At 36.9% G+C, this 25,472-nt stretch overlaps 1 protein-coding gene across 1 annotated transcript in view; it reads right to left on the bottom strand.

The window, feature by feature from the left end:
- Nucleotides 1-12,567: 12,567 nt before the first annotated feature.
- ADGRA3 (adhesion G protein-coupled receptor A3) overlaps nucleotides 12,568-25,472 on the bottom strand; it is a 53,111-nt gene continuing 40,206 nt past the window's right edge. The window contains exons 11-19 of the mRNA XM_032186922.1: nucleotides 24,771-24,932; nucleotides 24,301-24,504; nucleotides 23,756-23,969; nucleotides 23,400-23,608; nucleotides 18,943-19,067; nucleotides 18,301-18,424; nucleotides 17,289-17,434; nucleotides 14,345-14,440; nucleotides 12,568-14,149 (exon numbers count right to left, since the gene is read on the bottom strand). Of these exons, the coding sequence (XP_032042813.1) occupies nucleotides 12,910-14,149; nucleotides 14,345-14,440; nucleotides 17,289-17,434; nucleotides 18,301-18,424; nucleotides 18,943-19,067; nucleotides 23,400-23,608; nucleotides 23,756-23,969; nucleotides 24,301-24,504; nucleotides 24,771-24,932 (2,520 nt within the window). The 3' untranslated portion in view covers nucleotides 12,568-12,909. The remainder of the gene's footprint in view (nucleotides 14,150-14,344; nucleotides 14,441-17,288; nucleotides 17,435-18,300; nucleotides 18,425-18,942; nucleotides 19,068-23,399; nucleotides 23,609-23,755; nucleotides 23,970-24,300; nucleotides 24,505-24,770; nucleotides 24,933-25,472) is intronic.

Genomic DNA, 25,472 nt, shown 5'->3' with positions numbered 1-25,472 from the left:
ATCTTCTGCTTTTCTAAAAAGAAGGGAGGTTTATGATACAGAAAATTATAAGAGCAGTTTATGAGAGCAGAAAGGATAAAGACAGACATTTTTATCCCTCTCAGATGAGAAATTGCTTTGGTTGCTTGCATGCAACTTGCCTGATATGAAAGGCTACAGAATATGTACAGGTTATCTCCCTCAAACTACTTCTGTGCCTGCAGAAAGTGCTTTCCCTGATGCTACCTGCTTGTTGCAAGTAACCTGCTTAGTTAAGCATATTAGGCCTCTTCTCTGGCCTTGTCAGTCACATTTATCATGAAAGGGAGAAAGACATGGACATTTTGCCATATCCTCAACAGCCATGCACTTGTACTGAAGTTTGATGGTCCCACTGCTTGCAAACAGAGTTCCAGTACCTGAAGGGGACTACAGGAAAGCTGGGGAGGGACTCTTGTCAGGGAGTGTAGTGATAGAACAAGGGGGAATGGCTTTAAACTAAGATGGTAGGTTTAGATTAGGCATTCGGAAGAAATTCTTTCCTATGAGGGTGCTGAGGCAATGGACCAGGTTGCCCCAAGAAGCCGTGGATGCCCCATCCCTGCAGGCGTTCAAGGCCAGGCCGGATGGGGCTTTGAGCAACCTGATGTAGTGGGAGGTGTCCCTGCCCATGGCAAGGGAGTTGGAACTGGGTTATCTTTAAGGTCCCTTCCAACCCAAACCATTCCGTGATTCTATAGTTCTGTGATTCTATGGTTTTGTAATGTGGATGTGCCCTATAAGCCTATGTTATTGTATTTGCTGTTTTCAAATGCTACTCCTTTAGCACTTTTCTTAAATGTGAATGTGTCTATATGTCATTTTAGGACAACTGAGGAGATCTGGGCATTTTACCTTGCTTGTGAATGAAAATAGCTTCTAATTACTTACTTTCTTGCACATGTACACCTGAACTGGCGAACATGCAACCATGCCACTTAGCTAATGTCACTGTGTCCCTGGAGTGACAGCACTAAGTCAAAACTGCCTTGGTTAGATTTGGAAAGAAGTTCTATTTACATAAAAAAACTCCTGAAACTTGAACACAGTTGTCATGGAAACACTTAATCTAACTCTCCTCTTTAGTGCTTAATAAAACCTCATCTAGAACCTAAATTCTGAGTGAAATTCTGGTTGGCAGTACCCATTTTAACTATCTACTAGGAACTTACGATCTACTTTTCTCTTTCACATCTCATCACTTAGAGTTTGCCACTATCATAAAATTATGTTTGGATTTGCAACATTAAAAAGGCTATAAAACTATTCATTTTTTCAATTTTTTATTACTCTTTCCAGTTTTATGAGACCTGTGCAATTCCGAATCTTTCCATTTTTCTTCTGGACTTCATGTTTCAGTAATTAAATTAACAGATTATATATCCAGCTGGCTTTACAAGGCAATGCCAAAGTTTTTGTAGCAAAATACATGTATTTAAAATCATGTTTAGATATGAGATCAACCCCAAAATATTCAAAGTGTCAGTAAATGTTAGTTCTGTACATTTATTCATGTGATTCATCATCAGCTTTACACTGTTTTGAAGGCGTTTTGAAGGTATCTCCCAGCAATACAAAATACCTTAATATATTAATGCATCACGTTCACACTTACTTTCAGGACACTTTTGACCAATATTCTGGTTACTGGATTTGAAATTAAAATCTGGCTCTGTTCCTCACAAGCTTTGAAAAAAGCAAAAGCTGAAATTGCCTGTAATGCAGTTATTTTCTTCAATGATCCTTAGGACAAAAAGGCAGTAGTAATAACCTACCTCACAAAAGGAAAGCTGAGGGCCGGAAAACATAAAGGAGCAGTGAGGAAGGTACTCAATTCTCTGTTCTGATGCTGCTTCCAGGGTACTATGGGTTCGTTACAAGTTGATAGCTGTTGTGGTGTACAAAATACAATGGAAACCAACAGGAGAAAGAGCCTTTTGGAAACAGTCAAGATTTTTTTGTGTGAAAAGTACCAAATTTTGTGAGTTTCTTCTGAACAAACCACCAGTGAACAAGGTCTGCTTCCTGGAGAGGGCCTTCCTGGGGAGCAAGGTGAGAGCATTGACAATGGCAGAGAATAAGACAGAGTGTCTGCTGCTGCTAATCACACAAGTAGAAAACCTGATTTTTATGATGTGGTGATATTAACTGTTCAAAAGCATCTCTAAATTTCTGCAGCAGGCAGCAGCAAGTAGTCTATTCCAGCAAGCAAGTCCTGATCTCTGTCTGATGAGAAGGCTTCAATCACTACTTTCTGTTGACTGTTTTGTAAAATAAAGCATCTGATGCATCACAATTGCATAAAAGAGACCTTGATACAGACTGGCACAGACAGGATAACTCTATCAACTTCATCTCCATCAGCCATGAAAGTTGGTTCATGAAGCGATTCCGTTGGCATTGAAACTAACTGCAAGTTTGCATGATGATCTCTAGGAATTGTACAGGTAAGTTTTGGGGGCAGAGATCTAATTTCCTATTATTTGATTTGATTTTTGTCTTATTTTATTTTGCATGCAAGACAATTGGTATATCAGGGAGCTGGTTCATATTGAGGGACCCAAAGGGCTGTTGTGTCACTGATAGCAAACATAATTTCACTCTTTCTTGCACACCATGTAAATACCTTTGGTTGGAAAATGCTGTCTAAGATTCTTTCTTTATTCCAAGTTTTTCTAAAGGGGAGGGTCAAGGCAAGACCTTCCCATGCTTTGGTACTCAAATGAGACAGTTATATGGAACAAAGGACTAGCTGCCTGAGAAGGGGCACCACTGTAACATGCCCGCTGCAGTGGCTGACAAAGGACATTTCTGAAGGTTGATCTGATTCTATGCCAGTCTGCAAAACCTTCTCAGGACACTAGCAGCCCATTGCCAAAAGACTCACAGAAAGCAGGGAAGGACCCAGGGTTGTAACTTGCTGGTGAACTTTGCCTGCAGTGAGCTCAAAGAGCTCAAACAGAAGGAGCATAACATTAATTTGCTTGGAGAATATTCCAGTCATTAGCCTAGATGCAGAAAGCTCATTAATTTGCTTTTTTATTATTATTGCAGTGCGATGAGGTACAAATTCATAGGAATTTTTGTGCTACTTCATACATTTGTAATGCAAACCATTACCACCCTGATTTCCACAACAAGTAAAACTCCAGCAGTTTTAATGAATGAATCCATCACAGTTTCTTTCAAAACATTTTTTATAATGTTAATAAATCCTAGAATTGCCATTGCTGTTATCAGGAAAATTAAAATGAACAGGAAATTAAAATGAAAGCCCCAGACTAATCAATAAACTAATAAATTTGAGGCAAAATTTTGAAAATGGTGAGTTAACTGCTGCTGTTTTACTTCAATTCAAGGACTGTGACCTAATACCGTGGTACAGCTTGCTCAGTGCCAGCTCTTTTCTTGGAGCAATTCAATTCAAGACTATAACAGCATGAGATCATACTTTTGTCTTCTTGGGTATGGATTGGAGGTGAGAGAAAATTCAGTTTTGCCAAGGTAAATTAAGTTTCTCTCCTTATTGTTGTGTTTGCCTAGGCAAGTAATAGGATTTGCATTTTGTTAATTGTTTACAGATGAGAGGTATAAAAAGATTTTAATTTAGCAAAGAATCTAATTTTGGGTGGAACTTACCCTGTCTGTTATCGAGATGAATCTGAAGTTTTACAATATTTTTAAGGATTAGCTCTGAGATGAGAGAAAAAACTGCTCTTTAAACGGCATCACAGTGGTAGGAAGACAAAGCTAAATAATTTTGGGGTGAGCCCAAGCTCCCCTTGCCACCAAGGCTGCCCATGAGTTATGCAAAGATTGAGTGATGGTGGTTGGTGCAGTAGGGCTATTGGGGCACAATAAAGGGCTGTGCTCTAGGAATTATTTGCATATTGGCTGCAAGTTCCTCGGGCTCAGCTGCATGCAATACATCACATGTGGAAGTAGTTTACACTGCAGTATGGAAACACGCACACCTTGTACTACAGCCTTCAGCACTATCTTCTGGGGGAAAAAATGGGCATTTGCCAATATAGGAAAATTTATAATATGAAAAAAAAAAAAGTAGGGGAAAATAAAAAGAAAAAAAGAGGCAGCAGGAATGAACAAAACCATGACTACTTCTTAAAAATATTCTAAACATAATAAAGGATGGGTACAGTGTACAGTGTGTATTTTGAGTTAGAAGCAAAAACCTGTGCAAGTAATGTTTTTAGTTCCTAAAGTCACCTGGGATCTGAAAATATCCATAAGAAACTGGGGATACCTGCAAGAGGGTGATACATTTCACATAGACACATAACCCTTGCTTTCATTTGCAATGTATCCTACAAAATCAGTAAAATTCTAGAATGGCCTGAATTAACTAAAGAATTTCGTAGCTTAAGTTTCAGTCGCTTTTAAGCACTACTGACTAAGCTTTCACCACTGTTGGCCCTGGGAAACCACTGAAGTCTGTGGCATGTATGAAGTTGGCAACTGAGGTTGGTATGGTGAACACATACACAACTTTTGCATTCATGAGGTTATGTTGCAAAATTGTTTTTTGAAGTTACTCATGCAATGAATACTTGAACCTCCTGTTTTCATGCTTCTGGCATGTTAATCTCAGTTATATATCGTTTATATCTCAATAGCGAATGAGGTTTGTGCAGTAAAACTTGCCATAATTGTCTAACTGCACAGATTTAGTGATGGCATTACTTGGTGTGATTAGTACTTTAATCAACAAGTAATCCCTAAACAGAATATAAAAATGCCTCTTCTACGTGAGATGCATGTAGGTTGAATTCCACTCTTCTCCTGGCATTGCCTATGTAAAGGTTTCATCATTTCTTGGTGTTTCCTGGTACCTCATCACTGTTTGTCTACATTTAACACAACAAATCTTAAAGAATGCTATATTTGTGTGAAAGTGACCATGAAAACTCGAGATGAATAAATTTGTTTTGGCATGTATATTATAGCAAGGGTTTTGTTATTGTGTCCACACATTCCTATTCTGAGATTGAACGGTATTTCAGTAACGTGCTCTTTTGGGAGTGCTGGGTTGCATTGAATTGAGCACGTTCCTGTCCCTGGCTTTGAAACAATTTCAGAATCATTAAGCGTCATTATGTTATAGTTAATAGCAGAGACGAACGTCTTTCATCTCCAAAAGCAATTTACAGCTTACAATAAACTGACACATAAGCCCCTCAGAAGGATCATTTGGTGCATTAACTTCTCCTGCTCCTCACAAATACATTTAGCCATGGCCTAGAGTCCAAAAGCTTTGCTGGGGGGACCTTAGAGCCTGCTATGCTTTGATTAGCTTCCCATGCAGTACAGAATCAGACATAACACATTAAATGTTAGACTGGCTCCTTAGTACAGGGGCGGTATACCAAAAATACAATATAAAATTGAGTGATTACTTTGGTTTTCCTGACTATCTAATAATAGAGGAATAGCATGTGAGGGGCATTTCTGCATTGTGTTGCCTTTGTATTAACGTGGGAAGCAAACTTAAGCTTTAATTCCAAGGCCAGCTGTTATCTGTATCCCTACAACTTTAACTTCAGTGTTTTTGTACATGCTTAAGGAATGCTGATTTTTATTGATTATGAATCACCTTAATTTATTTAATTCTCTGGTTCCATTCTTAAGACATAAAATACACATGCAAGAGCCAAACGTCACTTACCATAAATCAGCTGCCTTAATGCAATGATTACATTGGTCAGAGCTGGGCAAGCAAGCTCGTGTTTTCTGTATCTGGGTTTCATAACTGGACATTTTAAGTTCTTGGAGATTGTTGTTCACTCCATAGAAGATCAATGAAAGCAGCAGAGCAATTTAATAGACTACCCCCAAAATAATGCAAACATCGTTGTGTACATGTACCATGTTGTTCTAATAGGATTTCTAGAAGAACGCACAAGCAAAGACTTTGGGGTTTAGGAAAGAGATGATTTTTTTTTGAAACCTTTATTTTTTTTCTCTTGCATCAGGTTCAGAATAGGTGTCCATCAGGAGTTGGCAGTGTAGGATTTTGAGGAGCTAAAAACAACAGAAGGAGCAGAAAGCACGTACAGTTTTCTAATACACATTAGAAGTTATAAATACATGGGTTTATTATTTTGAGTGCAGTATTACCCATTTTCTGCTTTATCTGTTTCTTAACACAGCTGCACTGCGCTTTTTGTTTTCACTGGCAGCACTACAGCAGAAGCAGGCTTTTATTTCTGGAGATGATGTTAAGTGTGCTCTCAATTTGGAACTTTTTCCATTTTAACGTGACTGCAAGCAACTTTGAAAGTTTTCACTCCATTGAAATCTATAGCAACACTCTCTCCATAACTGAACCAGTCTATTGTGACAGGCTTCTGGTGGGTCCTTACCATTCTGCTATTACTTATATTGTTACTTCAGATCATTTCTTATTATGCCACTTCCTTATGGTTGTGATTACAGAAGTCCCATTCATTTACTTTTGCCTCTGTCTGATGCAAATGGCTTGTCACTAGCAGCATTACAATATATTTGTATCTTTTTCAACTCTATCCCTCTTACTCAAGTTTCCCTAGGCTATACTTTCAGGCCCTTTGTTATTTTAACATTCACAGCCCCTTGGGAAGCTCTGAGAGGCAGCAGCAGCCATGAGTAGGGTCCAAGTCTATTGGCACCCACCAGCCCCCATGCTACAGCTTAAACAAAAAATCTTTGTAAGAAGTGCCTTTTCTTTCACATTTTCTTCTTCCATTATCATTCTCATTTCATCTCTCTTTACATTCCTTTGCCTCCTGCTTTCTTTTCCACGAATATGTAGGACACAGTTCTAGGGCATTTTTGACTCTCCACTATCAACTGGATTAGGTTGGAATACTGCTGATAAACACTTTGCTTAAATCCAAACAAAGGAAATCTAGCAAAACTTGTAACTTGAAGCATACCAATTTTAATTTTGACCTTGTGGAGAAGGGAGTGTTTGCATGATTAAAGGTCAGATTTTATTGGTTAAACAGCAAGTTTCCTTAAAATAAGGGTTGTACATAAGAACTAAACATTTTGCCAGTATTATTGATTGAATTCTTTCCTCTCCAAAACCTATGTATCTAGAACTATGAGTAATAGCTTACAGATAGCAGGTATCTATGGCTTACAGGGGATAGATTTGATCATTGCAAGAGTGAATCTAAATTCACTGGGATTCTACACCCAGGAAAGGAGGAGTTGAGGCCTCATTACCAGCAGGCACACAGTACTAGCAGCTCTGAAGCACCTTCAATTTTTGTCTGTACAGAACGTGCCATGCTAACAGCGGGATGAGAACACAGGGGACAAGTGTGTGAGCACTAACAGGCACTTTGTGCTTATGGACACCTATTCTGTAAAAAAACAGAAAGACTCGACAATGTAAAAATACAGCCTAACAGCAACTTTGGTCTTTTCAGCAGGTGATTTAATCAGCTGTCTAGCAACACATTTTCAAAAAAAAAAAAAAAAAAAAGGTACTTGCCTTAAGCTAGTTTGTATGTCTTTTTTTTGTTGTTGTTGTTTATCTTTTAAATAAAGTTACACTAAACAGTCTTTTTAAAGTTATGCAGGCATAAATTTAGAATTTCTCTGTAGTGTGTTTTCAGACATAAAAGATTTGGGCTTATTTTGTTAATCTTCCTCCTGTGCATTAAGAAAGTTGCTTTAGCACTCTCTCGAGAAGACAACGCTATAATGACACTTGGTGAAAAGCAGAATACCTAGGGAAATTAACAGGAATTACAGAGCAGGTCTTAGAGACCTCCAAACGATCTTCCAAATTTCTGATCCAGACTAATCATGGCATCACGCTACCACGGAGTCTGTCACCTTATCTTAGGTGAACAGTCATTATCTCACAGAAGAAAGCCTGCGGCCTTGTAGAAATGTAACATCTCCATTTCAATCTCAGTACTGTTGAATGAAACTTTACAAAACACTTCTTGATGAAGTTAAACCAGCCTGCAGCAGAAGCCAGGATTCCTGGGGGGGGAAAGACTGGCTTTTGGGCGTTTTGCCCATCAAGGTACCTATCTATAAAAGTGTTTTGGGAAGCAAGAAAATTAGACGGACAATGTTAGGAGAGGAAAGGTACTTGACGTGCATTGCAGAAGCTGAGCCACTAACTTGCGGAGTTAACAGCTGTTACCTGATAGCTTCACGGAGGAGCAAGGTGGGGGCAACAAAACAAATCAGGTGCCTATTCAAGTTGATTACCAGCTGTTTGGTAGAAGGTAGAAAATAATTTACCCCAGTCATAGGACTACAGTAATTACATTGTTCCAAAACAAGATGTCTTGGGAACAAACGAAGATCAGCCCTCGGATAGCTTTGGTCATTAATTGCTGTGGTATTTCTAACATGTAACTTCACTCCAGGTCATTTTTAGGGGTACTCCTGGGTCTGCTTGCTTGCTTTCAGACAAAACCTTCCAAAATAGGCAAGTAGGAGCTGAATTAGTACATCAGATCTCATCCATTATACTCCAACATCATTAACATGTCTAAACACTGTGCAGCCTAAGGGCACCTCAGTGCAAGAAGCAGCTTCATCTTTGCCAGTAAACATATTTTTACCTAGTAAGTAGTAGTAAAATTTTGCTCTCCTTCCTTTTTAGATCTGCATGAGAAATTTATTTGGTTTCCTTGTACAGGGAGGTGTTTTTTTTTGCTGTTTTTTTTTTTTTTTTTTTCCCTTTTTGACAATTATTGGATTAAAACTGTTCTATTTCCTTTATCTGAAATATTGGACAGGATCACAGGATTAGGAAAATCTCAGATTCCTCATGAGCATTTCTGTATACATGAGGCTACTTAAGAGTTCATTACAAAATTAATGATCAAGAACTAAGCTGCCTTTATTTAGTGGTTCCTAGATTCAGGAACAGGAAAGGTAAGGTAGCAGATGTACCAGGGAAGGGGAAATCACACCTGTTTAGTTGATCTATTTAATAGATATAACTGATTGGATACCTTAGTGTTGAAAAATCTGATGACAGAAACCTGCATAAAAAAAAAAAAAAAAAGGATGAGAAAATTCAAACTACAAAACACTTTCATCAAAAAGATGGAGGCAACAGAGTTCACTTCACTGACAACTACTGAAGGTACTAGGAAAGCTCTTGAATCTTGCAATAGAAAAAGCTCATACTGAGTCTTCTACCCCCAAGGTTCGCTTGTGCACCTTACCTCATTTAAAATTGAAAGATCCATTTCTCCAAAACTGGTGACATAAAACCATTTCAACTGTACGTCAGGATTTTTTAAAGCTCCTTTGCAATGTCCACAAGGCTGAGAAAACTTCAGTGATGTGATACATAGGTTAAAGTAATGTAAGTCATTGTCAGGAATTTTTTACACTGGTGATGGGCTCCCATATCCAGATCATCTTTCAGTACTGGGCAATTCCATGTCACACCAGCCTGGTAGCATCCTAGGACAACCTACTAGGTTCTTCATTATCCACAAGAGGAAGGAACCAGGTGGGAGTGATTGCATCAATTTTTTAACCAGATACTGAAACTGTAATGGTCTGGGAATAGGTATTTTGGTATGTACAACCATAGTTAGTAAAAAAACAGTCTTTTAACTATCCTTTTCTGGTTTTACATCAAACTCTTTTCCTCTGCATTCTTTGCCTTGTAGTTACTAACAAATGCTTAAATTCCAAGTACAGTTTTACATGAAAATTCATAATAGTAGCACATCTTCAGCCCATCAGAGCTGAAGATTAAACTGTGGTCTGATTTGGGTAAGTGCTCTTAAGTGTCAACAGAATAAACAAGTTCATCATGTATTATAGCTTCCGTGGGAACATGCAGAAGTTGCACGTTCTACCACCTCTATAAATAAGTCTGCTAATGATTGGCTGCATGGCACATCAGTATTTATTCTAATTTTAAATAACTTGCTCAGTAGCTCTGGATGTTGCTAGGGATCCCTCCTCCCTAGGAGGAAAACTGTCATACAAATTTCTGTTTCATCAGTTGTGACCAGTTAGCTAATAGAGGAAATTAAGTTTCTGCATACTGCACCTTTCTGCTCCTCAGAGTTAGACTCTGATAGAGGAAAAACTCACTCATTTGTGGCTTAAAGGGAAATTGCCACAGTCTGTGAAGTTGCTGGATACCTTAATGAGATAGGAAGAAGGGTGCGGAGGACTGCAGCATGCAGTTTAACACAATTCTTTTGTATCTCAGCAGAGATGAGTGAAAATGATGCAGGGGGAACATCTGAATTTGAGGGAAAGAGATCAGCCAGTGAACAGAATTTACGTGGATGTCAGTGGAAGTAAACGTTACCTATGTATTATACAAAATATAGCTCATTACATCAAGAATTACACAGATGCTACACACCTATCCCTTAGGCTTTGGCAATGGGCTGAAGTCCTCCTCCTGTAAACAAAAACAGAAGTTTACATTTAACAACAGGTTTTCTTTTATATAAATGTTTGTCTTTTTGTGTCTTCATGCATTTTATGAGAAGCATGTTCTCTGGAAATCTCTAGACTCTTACATTCCTCTATTTGTTATTTTAACATTTCGTATTTTCTTGCATTCATGAAAGTTAACTATTGGATTTTTAACTATTGAATTTGAGGCTTTTTAGTGATGCCCCACTGAAAGGTGTGTACTAAACTTTTACTATAGCCAAGTAGTGCAAATGAAGCGCAAATTTTCAACAATCTTCATCTGATAGACTACAAAATTTCTCCACAATTTGATCTCACTTAATCTTAAGTCCTGCCTCATCTACTGTGCTAGAGCTCAGAGAATGCAAGATTTATAAGCACCATTATACTAAGTGCTGAATTCAGAGAAGATGATGTGTTCAGCTAAGTATTCATTTGTACATAAAAAATGTGCATTTTGGGGTTTGATTTTGGTTAATTTTCAAGGAGAACCATCCTCATTGCAGACTGCCGCAGTGATGAAAATTTTATTTTAATTTTTAAACTGAAGTCACACCAGTCATCTGCTTGACTGCATATAAAGCACACTTTCAGAGATCTGTGAAGCCGTATCTCTGCACCGACCTTTTAGCTGCTGTCTTTTGAGTGCATAGGGACGTTCTCCACTCGACACCGGGTTTGGTCCATGATATGCTGGTAGCCACGACTGCAGTCAGCATAGAAGCCTGGTCAGCAGTGCCAGTTCTGCAAGGCCTTTATTAAAAGTGCTAGGTTAGCAAACACTAGGCATAACAGTGAATATCAAGCTGATTTCCTCAGCTCCTTACTTCAGGACCGCAGTCTACTGACACTTTTTATCTACTTGTATGGAGGTGAGTTCAGATGCGAGGTGGCATTGGTAGGTTAATATTACAGGTACAAAAGTTTGTCATATTTGCAGATCTTGTTAACCCCATCACTTTCAAAAGTTAGATTTTCCATATGAAACAAATTTTATATTCATAGATACCACCCCTTCACTTCCTCCCCCATCTCCCCACATGTTCATATTCAACCATCCAACCAATCTTGGAACCAGAGAAGGTATAAACCAAATTCAAATGAAGAAACAAACTCCCACAACACAACAGGTCCCTCTGTTTTGGAAAGCAAGAATTAAAAATTCACAAGATGTTTGTTACAGCACAAACTTTCTTCATGTTTTATAAGCGAATCTTGAACTATAAGGACAATTTCTCACCAGTATCTATGCTATTGATTTAAGATTTAGAAACAAACACTTTAAAATCTAGAAACAGTGAGCAAAAAACTCCCACTGATCTTTGTTTGCTCAGGGATGTGAAAAAGCAGCAATACAACACAAGACAGAGTTTCAGTAAGCAGCACGGTGTTAATACAGAACTGTCAAAATGGAATACATCTTAACAAAAATGAAAACTCCATGAAAAGCAATTGTCCCCTCCCACACCACCCCAGCACCTGACATTTCTTAACCTACAGAAATTGAAAATTAGTAATTAGCATTTAAGGCATTTTGATAACCCATTCCTTCGCATTACCCACAAGCAAATAACAATACAGTGAGCTCCTCATTCAGAAGAATGTAAAATACTTGCACCTTCCAGTCTTATCATACATTGACAAAATGATTGTTTGCATGGAAAACGTCCCTTTTGAAAATTTACACACATGCACCCCTTCCTTCTCAGTTACAAATGATTAAATCAAATTAAAAAACAGAAAACCCCAGCCAAGTAATTATGAGGGAAAAACTGTATTTTCCAAATACATTACCAGGACAAGTATACTACAGCCCTGTGTAAATACGTATTGAAGTCAGCCACAACCATCTGAAAATATAACTAACTTATGTATCACAACAAGACAGTGATTTTGGAGTAAAGAAGTTGCCTGTAAACTAGAAAAACCTCTATAAATTAGAATTGCATTTTAAACAAACTGTAGGACTGATGTAATTAAGCTATTTGCATTGTCTATTTCAGACACGAAGTATTTTCTTTGGTGACTGAAACTGCCACACTTGTTACTTCTTGAGTAAAATCAAGATGACATTGAGTCTAATAATCTGTAATTGAAAAACAAGTAAGTGCAACATTAGGCTGCTGGGGAAAATACTATTTATTTATTATACATTTAAATACAAACTTGAAATGTGTTGTGGACACATCTGCAGGGTTACAGGTAAAAAATAAAAAATGTACAAAGTTCCATTCTGCATCTCTTAACAAGATTGATACTTCAAAAAAAAAAATCACAAAAACACCAGAAGTTTGTCCTTGTAAGAACAGTGAAGGTAATGCATACAATCTTTTGCTTGGCAGATTATCCTTGTTCCATCCCTGCATAAAGTACCTAGAGTTTGTAAACAGTCTTTAAAAGTGTTAATAGCTTTAAGGAATGTGTAATCACAGTTCACATGGATTTGTCCCACAAATTGTAATGCTACACAGTAGTTTCATGTTTCCATAAGCCAGTTCTAATATTACCAGTACTGTCTGCAGTGAGCAAGGGTCCATCCTGTCCACTGCTTTTAAGTGGTCCATTCTGAATGGCTAAATTTAGGCCATAAGATTTTTGCTGGTTTTCAAGTTCAACCACTATTGGCTTCCTCAGAATATCTTTTTTGTTGTTGGTAACTGTTTTTTCAGTATTTCTGCCACTTTTTGGAAGCGTACTGCAAGCATCACTACTGTCTTGCTGGGATTGGTTATACTGTCGTTCTCTATATGCCAAATAAGCTCTTCGGCTCCTTGAATGCCCTTCACTGTTGCTTTGTCGACTTTTCGGTAAGCCATTTTGCACGCTTCCTTCCACACTGGTAGGAACATCATATGCATATTCCCTCAATACTGCAAGCCTGCTAGCACGATGTCCCTTGCTTCTGTTCTTATGATGCCGGCTTGGGTGTCCATTTGTCCGAAATTGTACCTCTAATGGAGCTACATGCATTTTGATATCGTTATCCACTGAATGCTCAGTGAGACTGTTATCAAGCTGAGGACCTGTGTTCAGTGGAAGAGAAGTAGGGTGGCACTGAGCTGCAGCAGCTTGTAAATTTGTTAGTTTGCAACCTTGAGAAGAATTTTTCAGGCTCGATGCACTTTTATTTGTGCATGAAGATTCTGCACTGCTGTTGGTGCACTTGGGGGCCTCTCCATTGGTTCCGCTGGAACTGGAGGGCTGAACATTCACTTGCACCGAGTACGTACTCCTTCCAGGGCAGCACGTTGTTATCCATGCATGCCTGACATCTTCCCTATTAACACAATGGTGCACCATAAGAAAAGCACTAAGGCTTAAACAAGTTGCCCCAAAAAAACAGCTAAAAATCAGGTCCATAGGATAATACAGGGAAACTGACAGAGCTCCAAAAATCCACAGAGCAACATATAGAAGCAAAGTAAGGCCCACTCCCAGAAGCTGTGCTTGAAAACTGTGCTCGTTCTCCAAAGCAGATGCAGAAACTAGTGACACTGACAACGAATCTTGGTGAGCCAGTTCCCCATGTTCGTTGGTGGCGAGACGCTGCTGTTCCTCAACTGGTTCCTTAAGTTCATATTTACGTTCAGGGTGCCGTTTTAGTTGTATGAATATGCTGAGGAAATACATGCAGTTTATGAAAATGATAAAGCTAGCTGGTCCATAAAATGCTCCTAAGCTAGGTTCCCAAGCCATCCAGCAACTGGAAAAGAAACAAACAAAAATCAGGATGAACACCTTCTCACAAGTTATTTATGCTTTATTAGTTCAAAACGGAAAGTGAAGTGACCTCGGCTGCGTTACATTTATTGGAACTATCAGAATTAATTGCAAGTAGTATTTAGAAAAGCAAGACTGTGAAACATTACGACAGAGCTCTCAGTTATACAGTACTTACTAAGGTGCATTAGGTCTGCTGCCATAATTTCGGATGTTTGCTGCTGCTGTTATTCCACAAACTATGATTGGGATCCCTCCACCAATAAGGTAGAACCTAAGAAGTAAAAACAATATATGAACACTTGGCTGCGTAATGGCAATGGATTTTATTTGGTCACCATAGGGAAAAGGAATTTCCAGAATTCTGGAAATATGCAATTTTTTAAAGAAAAAAGTGGGGTGAGTTGGTTTTGGACTCCAGTAAAAGCAATTCTTCCATGTCTTCCTCACTACGTTTTTTTTTTCTTCTGTGTAAACCACCTTTCTCTCAGTTTCTCACTTCCCTCCACAGCACTGAATAGACAAGGTATATGAAGTTAGAGGGAAGAAGCAAAAGATGACAGAAGCTATAAATTGTTACAAGAGAATATGGAAACTTAGAATGAAATAAGTGTTCTCTGTCTTATTCCTGAAGATTTTTATTTTTATTTTTTTTAAAAAAGAACTCTGATCTTACTTCCTGTTTCCTTGTGCAGTTGTACTGAAAACTGTATGCTTTCACAAGGATGAGGGCATATGTTGTTAGAGGATCTAACTAATCAAATCACTAATTACCAACAATCACTCCAATCAATAGCACGCTGTGCTACAATTTCTCCTTCAGTTACATCAAAAATCTAATGGCATGGATATACAACGTGTTACAACAGTAACAGAAACACAAAACCAGAAAAATTCACTATATGTAGAACATTCATGCCCAGTATTGGTACTACCATATTTTGCTTTCCATGAAGAATACTATGATTAAGATCTTGAATTTCTTTTAAAAGCAATCCTTTTAAGTAAAAATAATTTGAAACTGTTTCCTTTTGTCTTGGTTGACATGTCAACAAACTACCGTTTCTGCATGACAAACTCCATTTCCTGCTTGTGACTGGCAGCTAGGAGACTCATTTTTTTTTTCACACCCTCCTGCTTGGCATGGCAATGCAATGCAATGTACTTGGCATAAAGTTCTGAACAATTAAGAAATTCCACCCAGTGCAAGTGATGTACTATCTTTGCAACATGGCATCTGTGAACCACATAAGAACCCCTCTCTGGTCTAGAGTGTTTTACGAAACACTGAATCAGTTTTGAAGTCTTTTTCATCTTGTTTATGAACTGTATAAAGCCACATTAACACACAGAATAGAGAAGATCAACAAAAATTATCTTGCATGCAATGAATTTTCCAAAATAAAGAACAAAGCTTATCTGTGCTAGTATGGAAGGAAGGCTAATAGCTATTAAGTCCACCCTCATAAGACACCGACAGGAACTGAAGATCCACGTGTAAGCATAATGGTTTCCTATCAAGTGCAGAGTGGAATTCTTTAAACCCAAAGAGTGCAAAGCAGAATAATTTGGATATGGCAAATGAGGAGAAAACTATATACCTATTTACACCTACTACGGCTTTTCTACATCCATTTCAAAATACCCTTTGTGAATGTGAAAAGGTACATCGGAGGAAGAATCTCAGCAGTATGGTGGCAAAGAGTGAATTAGTTGGTTTTGTCTCTTTCGGTTCAAGAAACAGGGGGCCTGAGTAAAGACAGCGACTGGTTCCATACAAGCAAGAAACTCTTATACAGAACTCTGCCATATGCCATTAATGGGTAGGTTTGCTTTGAGCAGGAGCTTAACAGGCAACTCAATGAAAAAAATTTAAATCCTTCTATGGCTGTCCCACATAAAGACATCACACATTGATTAAGGAAATCTTTGATCTGCAGAGACAGAATAACCTGAGAATTTATTAAGTATGCTTGCTCAGTTCTTATACTCTCTCCAGAGTTACTGTCATTATCACAGAGGAGGTGCCCAGATATGAAAAGGTATGTGCATGTTTATATTTACACAAAGCTGAGCCTCCAAGGCTGGTAACGTTACTGTAAATTTTTCCAAAGCAAGACCAGCATGACAAATAATAGGGGATGGAAAATGAAATAAAATTACACAGATGTTAAAATAGCCATGCAGTATCCTGCTGGAAGGCAAACAGTTGGTGATCATGATATCCTACACTGAATGGAACAGATTATTTTTCTGAAAACAAAAACAATGAATAAATTAAATAAAGCAAAGGGAGTGCTTAGTAATATAAATACTAGCATTCTACTTTCTGACTCATGTATTTAATATTTATATATGCTTGTACATAGTACTGCAAATTTTAGTTGATATTCAGAAGAGTATTTCTGATTTTCTGCACTTTCTGTACCTTAAAATAAATATTTGCTATGTAACTAATCAAAGTTAATCAATGTCTGCCACCTTGTGGAGAATTCCAGCTCAGCAGTCTTTAATTAGTATCTGGAGAAACAGTAAGGTATATGTACAAATTATATGAATGTTTACTACTAAAAGTATTTCATAAGGGGAATTTTACAGATTATTTTTTTTTGCATTTCAGTGATTTTAGAAATACAAATTGTAAAGAGGATTGCTTTACAAAGAATACTATTTTCATTTGACAGTGCCTGACATTTTTTGAAATGACTTGTCAGCAATTTTTCGGAAAACCATATTAAACTATGTTTACTTGAATTATAGTGGTTATTAATTGTCTGGTAACACAGTTCTCCACATTCTTTCCCCTATGATAACTTAATGGGAAGTGTTCTTATCTGAACTCCTAATCAAAGCCCCAGGAGTGATGTTAAACCAGTACCAATTTGTTAATTTACAAATCAGAAATACATCATCATAACCGTAACATGCTGAGACCAACCATCCTGCACTTCATCCTCATTAACGAGGAGCAGAGAAATCTGGAAATAACTTTGTAAACTTGAAAGGAAAAATCTTATAGGAAAAGCACTTGCAAAAGAACAGTATCAACCTGTTAAAATTTCTGGTCAGAGTATGAGCAAGGTGACCTAGTACACAGAGTTGCAGAAACAAACAAGGCTCACCTCAGCATTGGTCTGGGTGGAGGCGGCGGCTCATCAGGATCTTGACATCTTTTTGCTTTTTTGGTTACTTGCTTGTAAATATTACGAGATGTCACTCCCAGCCACAATACTGTTGCAAGAGTGGAATAATGGAGAATTATCCCAACCTTAAAAAAAAAAAAAAAAGAAAAAGAAAAATAGAAACAAACCCCTAAACATTCCCATTTTACAAAGTTACAAGATAACCATTTACCATGCAATTTGCATAAAACCTGACTTTACATACAGTTGCTTCATCAAGAAGCAACTGCATTACATTTAAACACAGCAACTGAATGATAGATGGCTCAATCGCTGAAGAATAAATCATTATAAAAGAGGAGTCCCAATAAAGCTGTTTGTTTATGGAAAGAACAGGTCTTTCACTTTAAATACTTCTCAGTACCTTTAAGTTATACTGAGGCAGTAAAAATAAATACTTTTATATTTGCAGAAATCACCTTTTGTGTGGTCTGTAAATGTCACCTACAGCTCTCTATAATAATTCTGTAACAAATGAGTCTCATATATAAAGCTACAAGGTAAAAAACATTTTTGTGATAGCGTTTCTGGCTAAAGAAACCCCAAGCACTTCTGAAGTACTTTTTGGTTTTCAAATAATGACCTAGTTCTATCCGCATGCATGGGTCAAAATAAGAGAAGTTTTAAGATAGAAAAAAATTGATTCTTTATCAAAATGTTACATTCTGATGAAAATACCTGTACTGCACTGTAGGAGGCAAGGGGATATATATATATATATATATGAATACCCCTATAGTATGAAACTGGTAAAACTAGTATTTTCAAATGATCTTAAGTACAATTCCAAATATTCAGTTATAATAAATAAGAGCTAAAAATAGCAAACCTTCATACTTACATAAAAGCTCAGCTTTGCCTCCCAAATGATGGAAGAGTTAAAATTCAGTATTTTAACATTGTTTTCTGGAAATAACTGTAACTTATTTTTTGTGCTGTTGTGTTTACTTACTGCTTGGCAAATGCTTGCGTTCCTGGTCTGAGTTATGCCTCCAATAAACATCACGCATGTCAGGAAAATATGAAAACTTAGGTTAACTAGCATGTGCCAGCTTTTTACACTGATCCTGATCACACTGTTAAGAAAAACAAATAAAATAAAGTTCAGCTGCATTATTGTCTTTCAGAAACCAGCAAGATACGTTTATGTTAAATGAGATATAATTAACGTTAATGATTGTTTGACTTCAAATATAATCTCTAATCTTCATTACAAGAATTTAAAACACCCTCCTATTAACCCGGGCTTATACAAGTATTTGGGATCTGATTCAAGAAATTTTAGGCTTCAAGCTTTCACTGACATTAACAGAAATGTCAAAAGCTAAACATTTTGTTAAATTTCACTGTCATTTTTGAGTGGTCTCTTCTTGCATCATGAAGGAAAAATGACAAAGAGATACACGGTTATGGGTTAAATTATCATACTAAAGAACATACGAAATAGCTACTTGCTTAAGTGTTAGTCTGCATCAACAAATTTTACAGGAAAAAATATGAATGCAAATTACTATATCACATTCATATAAGAAAGAAAAGGATCCTAAGAACTTTGAAAGTAATTTTTTTAGTCTCTAGTGATTTTGATTCATACCTGTGATGGTATATGTAGCTGACTATGATCATCATCAGGCACATTAGCAAAACCATGGCAGTGGCATAAATTACTGGATGCAAAAGATCAGCTGGCTGTGTATATAATTCAGCTCCTGTCAAGTCCTGGCAACAAAACCAAAAGTAACGTTAGTCCATCTTATCTCCTTATTTTGCGGGTGGGAATGGGAGAGGAGACAATATAAGAAACAGGAACCTTCTAGATATAATACTATACCCCTGAAGCCTACCCCCATTATTTAAGGTTATCTTTCTTCTACCAATACCCGTTATTCTGGCTGGATGTTATAAATGCAGTTATGTTTTATAACACACTTCAACTTCGTGTATGTCTTTATATACAGACAAGTTATCAGCTTAGACAGAACACAACTTTCTTGTTTTTAAGATGTGTATAACTTTGTATAGCACGTAGAACAATCCTGTGTTTCAGTGATGATTGAAATCTGCAACAACTCAGAGAACGGAACAGAAAGTGCCCTCAGCAAGTTTGCAGATAATGCTGAAGTGGGGAGAATGATCAGTAGATTGGACAATATTCAAATGGTTACTGAAAAGCCATCAGAACAGGCTGATAAAATGCCACGAATTTCAACAAAAGAACATGTGAGAGTTCTGCGTCTTGGATAGAATAATGCCACACATGCTAAAGAACAGACTGGGTGTTGGACTGAATAGAAAGCAAAAGAAGAACCTAAGGGTGCTGGTAAGACAGAATCTGAACACGAGTCAGCAGCACACCCTACAGCCCAAGCCCACACTTCACTGTACTAGTAAAAATATAGCAAGCAAGTGAATGAAAGCAATTACTCCCCTCTGTTTAGCGCTGCAAGACCACCTCTGCAGAGGTATATACAGTTTAAGACTCCCCAGTATAAGACAGACACCGACACACTGGATAATGCATGTCTAACAAAGCATCACTGGGATGATTAACAGGGTGAAGCACACAATATATAAGGCTGAGAAAGCTGGATTAGTTCACCTCTAAGAGAAAGAAGATGAGATAAATCATTACTCCTACACTGGACTAATCATTATAATGAGAAATCTCATTATTATATTGAACCATCTACTGGGAAAAAGAAAACAGAGTCAAACTACTTGGAGTTCAGTGAAACTGTGAGGAGCAATGGACATTGTTGGCAGCATGGAAAATTCTAATTAGATGTAGGAAACAAATTCTGATGACAGTGGTCAAATACTAGACCCAGACTGCCCAGTGAGGCTGTACAACTGCTATCCTTGCAAATAATAATAAAAAAAAAAGCTTGACTGAATATGACCCTGGAGCAACATAATTCAACTTCGAAGCTGATCCAGCTTTAAGCAGTAATTGGACCCACTGACATCCAGAGGTTCCTATCAGACTGTTACTTCATGAGTACTGTTTGACTGAATAGATAGCTGATAACTCAAGATTTAAGCATCTCCTTAGCATCATTCAAGCTTGGTGAACCCACTGGTCAAAATATTCCTCAAGGAATAAGTATGGAATGGAATCTTGAACTGTTAAAGCATGACAATATTTTAAATAACATCTCAGGAGTGACATTTTCACTTATGAACAAGAAAAGCAAAAAATACTCATTTGATTTGGATGCAGTTAGGTAAGTTTCCACTCATGTTGAAACGATTTACTAGGATTCTGTTTCCATAATGGTAATGAAAAAAACTTCAGTACCTTCCAGCACAAAATAAAACTAAGTTCAGTGAAAAAAATATATATATATTTTACTTTCAGATGGGCCAAGATACAGGAACTTTTCTCAGATATTGTGAGAATTATACAACTTCTAGAAGTTTGAGTGAAGTTCAAATGCATGCTGATGGAAGGGAGAATAAATTCAGCATTCACAAAAAAAACCTGTAAAACATTAGAAGGAAGCTTTAATTTATTTTAAGAAAAATCAGTGATATATAATCTGTTTTTAAGGTTACAATAGGTAATCTGGTTTAATGGTCAGGGAAAGAGCTCTTGAATCAAGGCTTAAAATTAGAATCAGCAATATCTTCACTACTCCTTCAATTACTGTTTTATCAGAAAATAAATTTATTGTTGCTAACTCACTAACCTCATTTCAAACTAATTTAGTTAGATTGTCAGTTTGATTTTTTATGTATTTGGTTTTCCTGAGCACCTGGATGAAAACACTTTAGGAACAGTCATAAGATATTGCACCTCAGGCAGGCAGCATAGTCTGATCAGAACACTACCCACAGCCCAATTAAAATCCAGCTGGAGATCCTTAACTACCCACTGCTGTTACAAGCACAAACAAAGGCAGTGGCACCCACAGTTGCTGGGTGCTGGAGAACAAGAACTGTAGGAGAACTGCTGAGCCTCCTGGTTACCTGTGCCATTATTAAGCAGTAGTTAAAATTATTTCCAAATAAATACAAAGTTTTATAGCTGTATGTTCCTAGATCACTAGATTAGGAAACTGGACACTTGGTCATGGCATTCCTTATCAGAGAAGACTTTACATTATGTTCTGAAATGTATACAGACAGGCCACTATATTGAACCTTTTATTTTAGTGTATATATGCGCAGAAGAAAGAATAACCAGTGTTATTTCACTCTTTATTAGCCAGTAGCCATAATGATGGACGCTGCATTCAGATCCTTGGTTGCCACTTCTGTTCATATCATTTTATGTTAATGATAACTGCTGAATTCAAAGCCAAGCTTCTAAAACTGAATTCAAAATAACATAACTTTATTTTTAACTTTTAGTTAAATAACACATAGGAAGTATGAAAACCTTCTTCAGCAGCTACTTAGCCAGATGTTTTGCACCAAATTATAAGAAATATAGATGAGAGTTACTCTCCCTCATCCTCCACCTACTGACTCCTCTCCTGTCTCAACCTAACACTTTTGGAAGTAGCTAAATATTTAAGGAATACCAGTTTTGAGTATGGAACAGGAATGCTTGCTCAAAGAGCCACTGGTAGAAAAGCAAGAAAGCTGCCCCATCCTCCTTTCCAACTTCTGGCAGTCAACAATTTTCTATATGCCTCACAATATAGTTATTGATGTAATCGTACCATGTGTTAATACAGAAAGTCATTTACAGCTGCAGATTGAGTATGCCCTTCATTTTTCTTCCTCCAGATGGCAGAAATGTGACCAATTTAAAGTATAATCTCTCTTCACATGTATACTACACATACAGATGAATTCAATTCTAAAGAACATATATGTTAAGGGAAGAATTATATATTAAAAATATTTAAAAAGGGAGCTAAGGGATTATAACGGTTTGAAGTCATTTAAAACAGTACCTTCAGAGGTAAAAATCTGATAAGATTTGGCATGATGCCATAACATAATTTTGCTTATTTCTATTTAGCTGTTCGTTATTCTATTATTCAATTCTCTTAACAGGATGAATTATCAATCTGAGTTGGAAAACAACAAAAACTGCAACTTCTCATGCACTGATCATCAAGAAATGCTCTTTCTTCTGAGTATGATTACATAAACATACATATATAATTTCAAACAGCACATTAACTACAACAAAAGAAAACCCACACCAAATTTACACATAGCAAGTTCCACCCTGTTTCCTACTGGTCAACCATTTTTAAGGTATCATTTTACATGTGGTGATGACTGATAAGCAGGGTATCAATCACTGTAAACTGGAAGCTTTTGAAACGAAGCACTCCAGGAACAAAGAAGAAATTCTACTTCTAACTAAAGTGCATGAGAAGGCACCTCCCTCTTTCCCTCCCTTCCCCCCCCCCCCCAGTATATCATATTTTACAACTGGTTAACCATTTTATTGGAAGCATTACATGAAGACTAATGTTGAGATATATAGTTTTAGGTGTTTCTTAAAGGAACAGTATTTTATATAGTGTTTTGATTTATTTATTTTTTTAACCTTTTCAATTCATTTATTCCATTAACGAACCAGATTAGCTAATACTGTTCCATTCACTAATACTAGTGAATGAATAGCTAATTTACAGTAAGATAGCTAACCCTAATTATAGATAATAGCGAAAAAAAAAAAAAAAAAAGGGAAGCATTCCTATTAACAGACAAAGCAAACAAATTTTATCTAACAGATGCAATTTTTCTCCAACGCTGTTATTTTAAACTGCCATTGTTAAGACTGAAGTTCATAAAAACATCTAATTAAATGGTTCGTTAGAATTGCTTCCTATAGCATAGTTCTTTTCGTGTGAAAATTATTTTTTCTCCATCATACTATGCAATTAATTCCACTTTGACAGTTTTCCACTTAAATCTCATTTCACATCAAAATCTGTATTAAAAGAAGTAACAATTGAACATTTCTTATGTCTAGTTTTCTGTGAAAACAGACATGGGAATGCTTACTTTAATGCAGAAACAAAAAACAGGACTGTAGTTCCAGTGCTTTTAAGTTCCAGAAATATGTAATTCTAAGTGCCATACCATTAAAACTGCATAGTTGCTGAGGGAGTAGCACTGAATGGTAGTAATATTTTCATCAGACAGAAGAATGCGACAGCCATCAGACTTCCAGCCCCCTTGTCCGTTCAGTAGATCAAAGTCCCACTGAGCTGCAACAGCATCTGCTCCATGCGCAATGCGCCGCAGTGTCACATTTATAGGAATGTGGTGACTGGCTAGGTTTAAACCATCTGTTACAAAATAAATGTATTTGCACATGAATTTCTCAGTACGTCAAACGCAAAAAAAAAAAATTTAAATATGCTACTTGACAGAAATGAGTTAAGAAAAGCTTCTTATTTTTAAAGATCATAAAAGTGTAATAATAAAAAACAAACCTATCCTGGTAAGAATAACTGGTGTTACAACTGTACGACGTTTCCCATCATCAGCCAGATTTGTTGAATTTCCTGTTGCTGGAAAAAGCTTTCCATTGCGAAATGCAATAAGCTGAAGCTTGTAGACAGATTCATCTGCTGGTCTGATTTCTCTTTTTTGCTTCTGGGTGAAAAGGGAAGCTGGCAACTGGATAGAAGCCTCCACGATTGTATTCTAGAAATAAACAGATTAAAATAAATACGAATTATTATGCACTAGGGAGCATTTAATACCTATACCTACAAACAGCCTGAGAGCATCTTTCCACTTAAGATGTTTTAATAAGGGAAACCACACCTACTCATTAAAAACTAAGTCCATTAAGAAATTATCCCATAAGCAAACTGTATTATCCTGTGTCACTTTAATCATCCCTTGTCAGTGTCATTCTGGATTACATAAGAATGCTACTTTAACATCAGAAATTCATAATGTAAGCTTGCTTTCCAAGTGATTCATATTTATGATATTATTACAAAGAGTGGGAAAACAGTGAGTATACAACCTTTAAAGCCAGGCTTGACAGTGTATTTGAAACGTTGCATTTAAAGCTTAGTTGCTTATCTAGATTTCCATCTGGATCTCTTCTCCCATAATCACTGAGTCCTGTACGGTCTGATGTAGCCACTTTTTGAAATACGGTGCACGTCATCCCAGTGAAACCAGCAGCCTTTATTACATAAGCCTCAAGAGCAATATTTGGAGAATACTGAGACAAAAAAAAATCAAATAAAAAATGTTACACGCTACAGGAAGAATAACAAATAATCTTTAAGGGATTCTCTGTCATAACAGTATACAAAAACAAAACAAAAACTACTTCTGTATATCTGGCAGGGAATTCAGAATACTTCTCCTCTTCCTACAGAAACAGCAGAGATTAAGATAATGCCAAAAGCTATTAAGCAAGGAAAAATAAAAAGCTATTGAAACTTACGAGCCAGCAACATGTCTTCTAAAGAAATTTGTACTTACAGTTGAATAAACTTGAGCCCCATTTGCAAGCCGGTACATAGCAATTTTCTGTAGACACTGTACAATTCTAGTGCAAGCCTTTGCTTCCCTTTGTGCCATCCACAGAACACGTTCATCAGCTAACATAATGTTACTTGCTATATCCACCATCACGTCACCAAGCTAGCAGGGAAAAGAAATAAGGTTATTTTATATCTTTGATAACGTGCATCAAGCAGGATCATTACCAGAAGATACAATGCTACTTGTCAACATAAGAAAAAGGAATTGGTTGTCCTTATTTCAATCACTGCTTGTCAAGTTGACATACTGAAATACATAGACATTTACCCCCATCAGAATACTGTACCAAAGTAATTTGTGTAACTGCATTAGAACTACAGAACAAAACCATGAGAAATACAAGTATTTCAGTAAGAGAAAAAGGCGTAATACTCCAACTTCTACTTTTCAAGTTATTCTAAAGAACAATTTATAATCAAATTTAAACCTAAAATAAATAACTATGAATCAGCAATAGTACAGTGTGCATGTCAAGAAAAGAGTAACAGAGGAAGAATTAGCACACAATCCTTCTGCCTCTCTTCCTTTTGTTATGTCTGCCTTTTCTTTGATTCCTTCCTTGCCTACTTTCAGTTCTTTGTGGACTGTTTTACGTCACAGGCTATTCAAGAAATTTAGAAAGGTACCAGAGTTGACTTC

The sequence above is a fragment of the Aythya fuligula genome, chromosome 4, assembly GCF_009819795.1.
Source record: "Aythya fuligula isolate bAytFul2 chromosome 4, bAytFul2.pri, whole genome shotgun sequence".
In the NCBI taxonomy this organism is placed as follows: Eukaryota; Metazoa; Chordata; class Aves; order Anseriformes; family Anatidae; genus Aythya; species Aythya fuligula.
The sequence above is the reverse complement of the archived record's forward strand: the minus strand, read 5'-3'. Positions and strand labels throughout refer to the sequence as shown.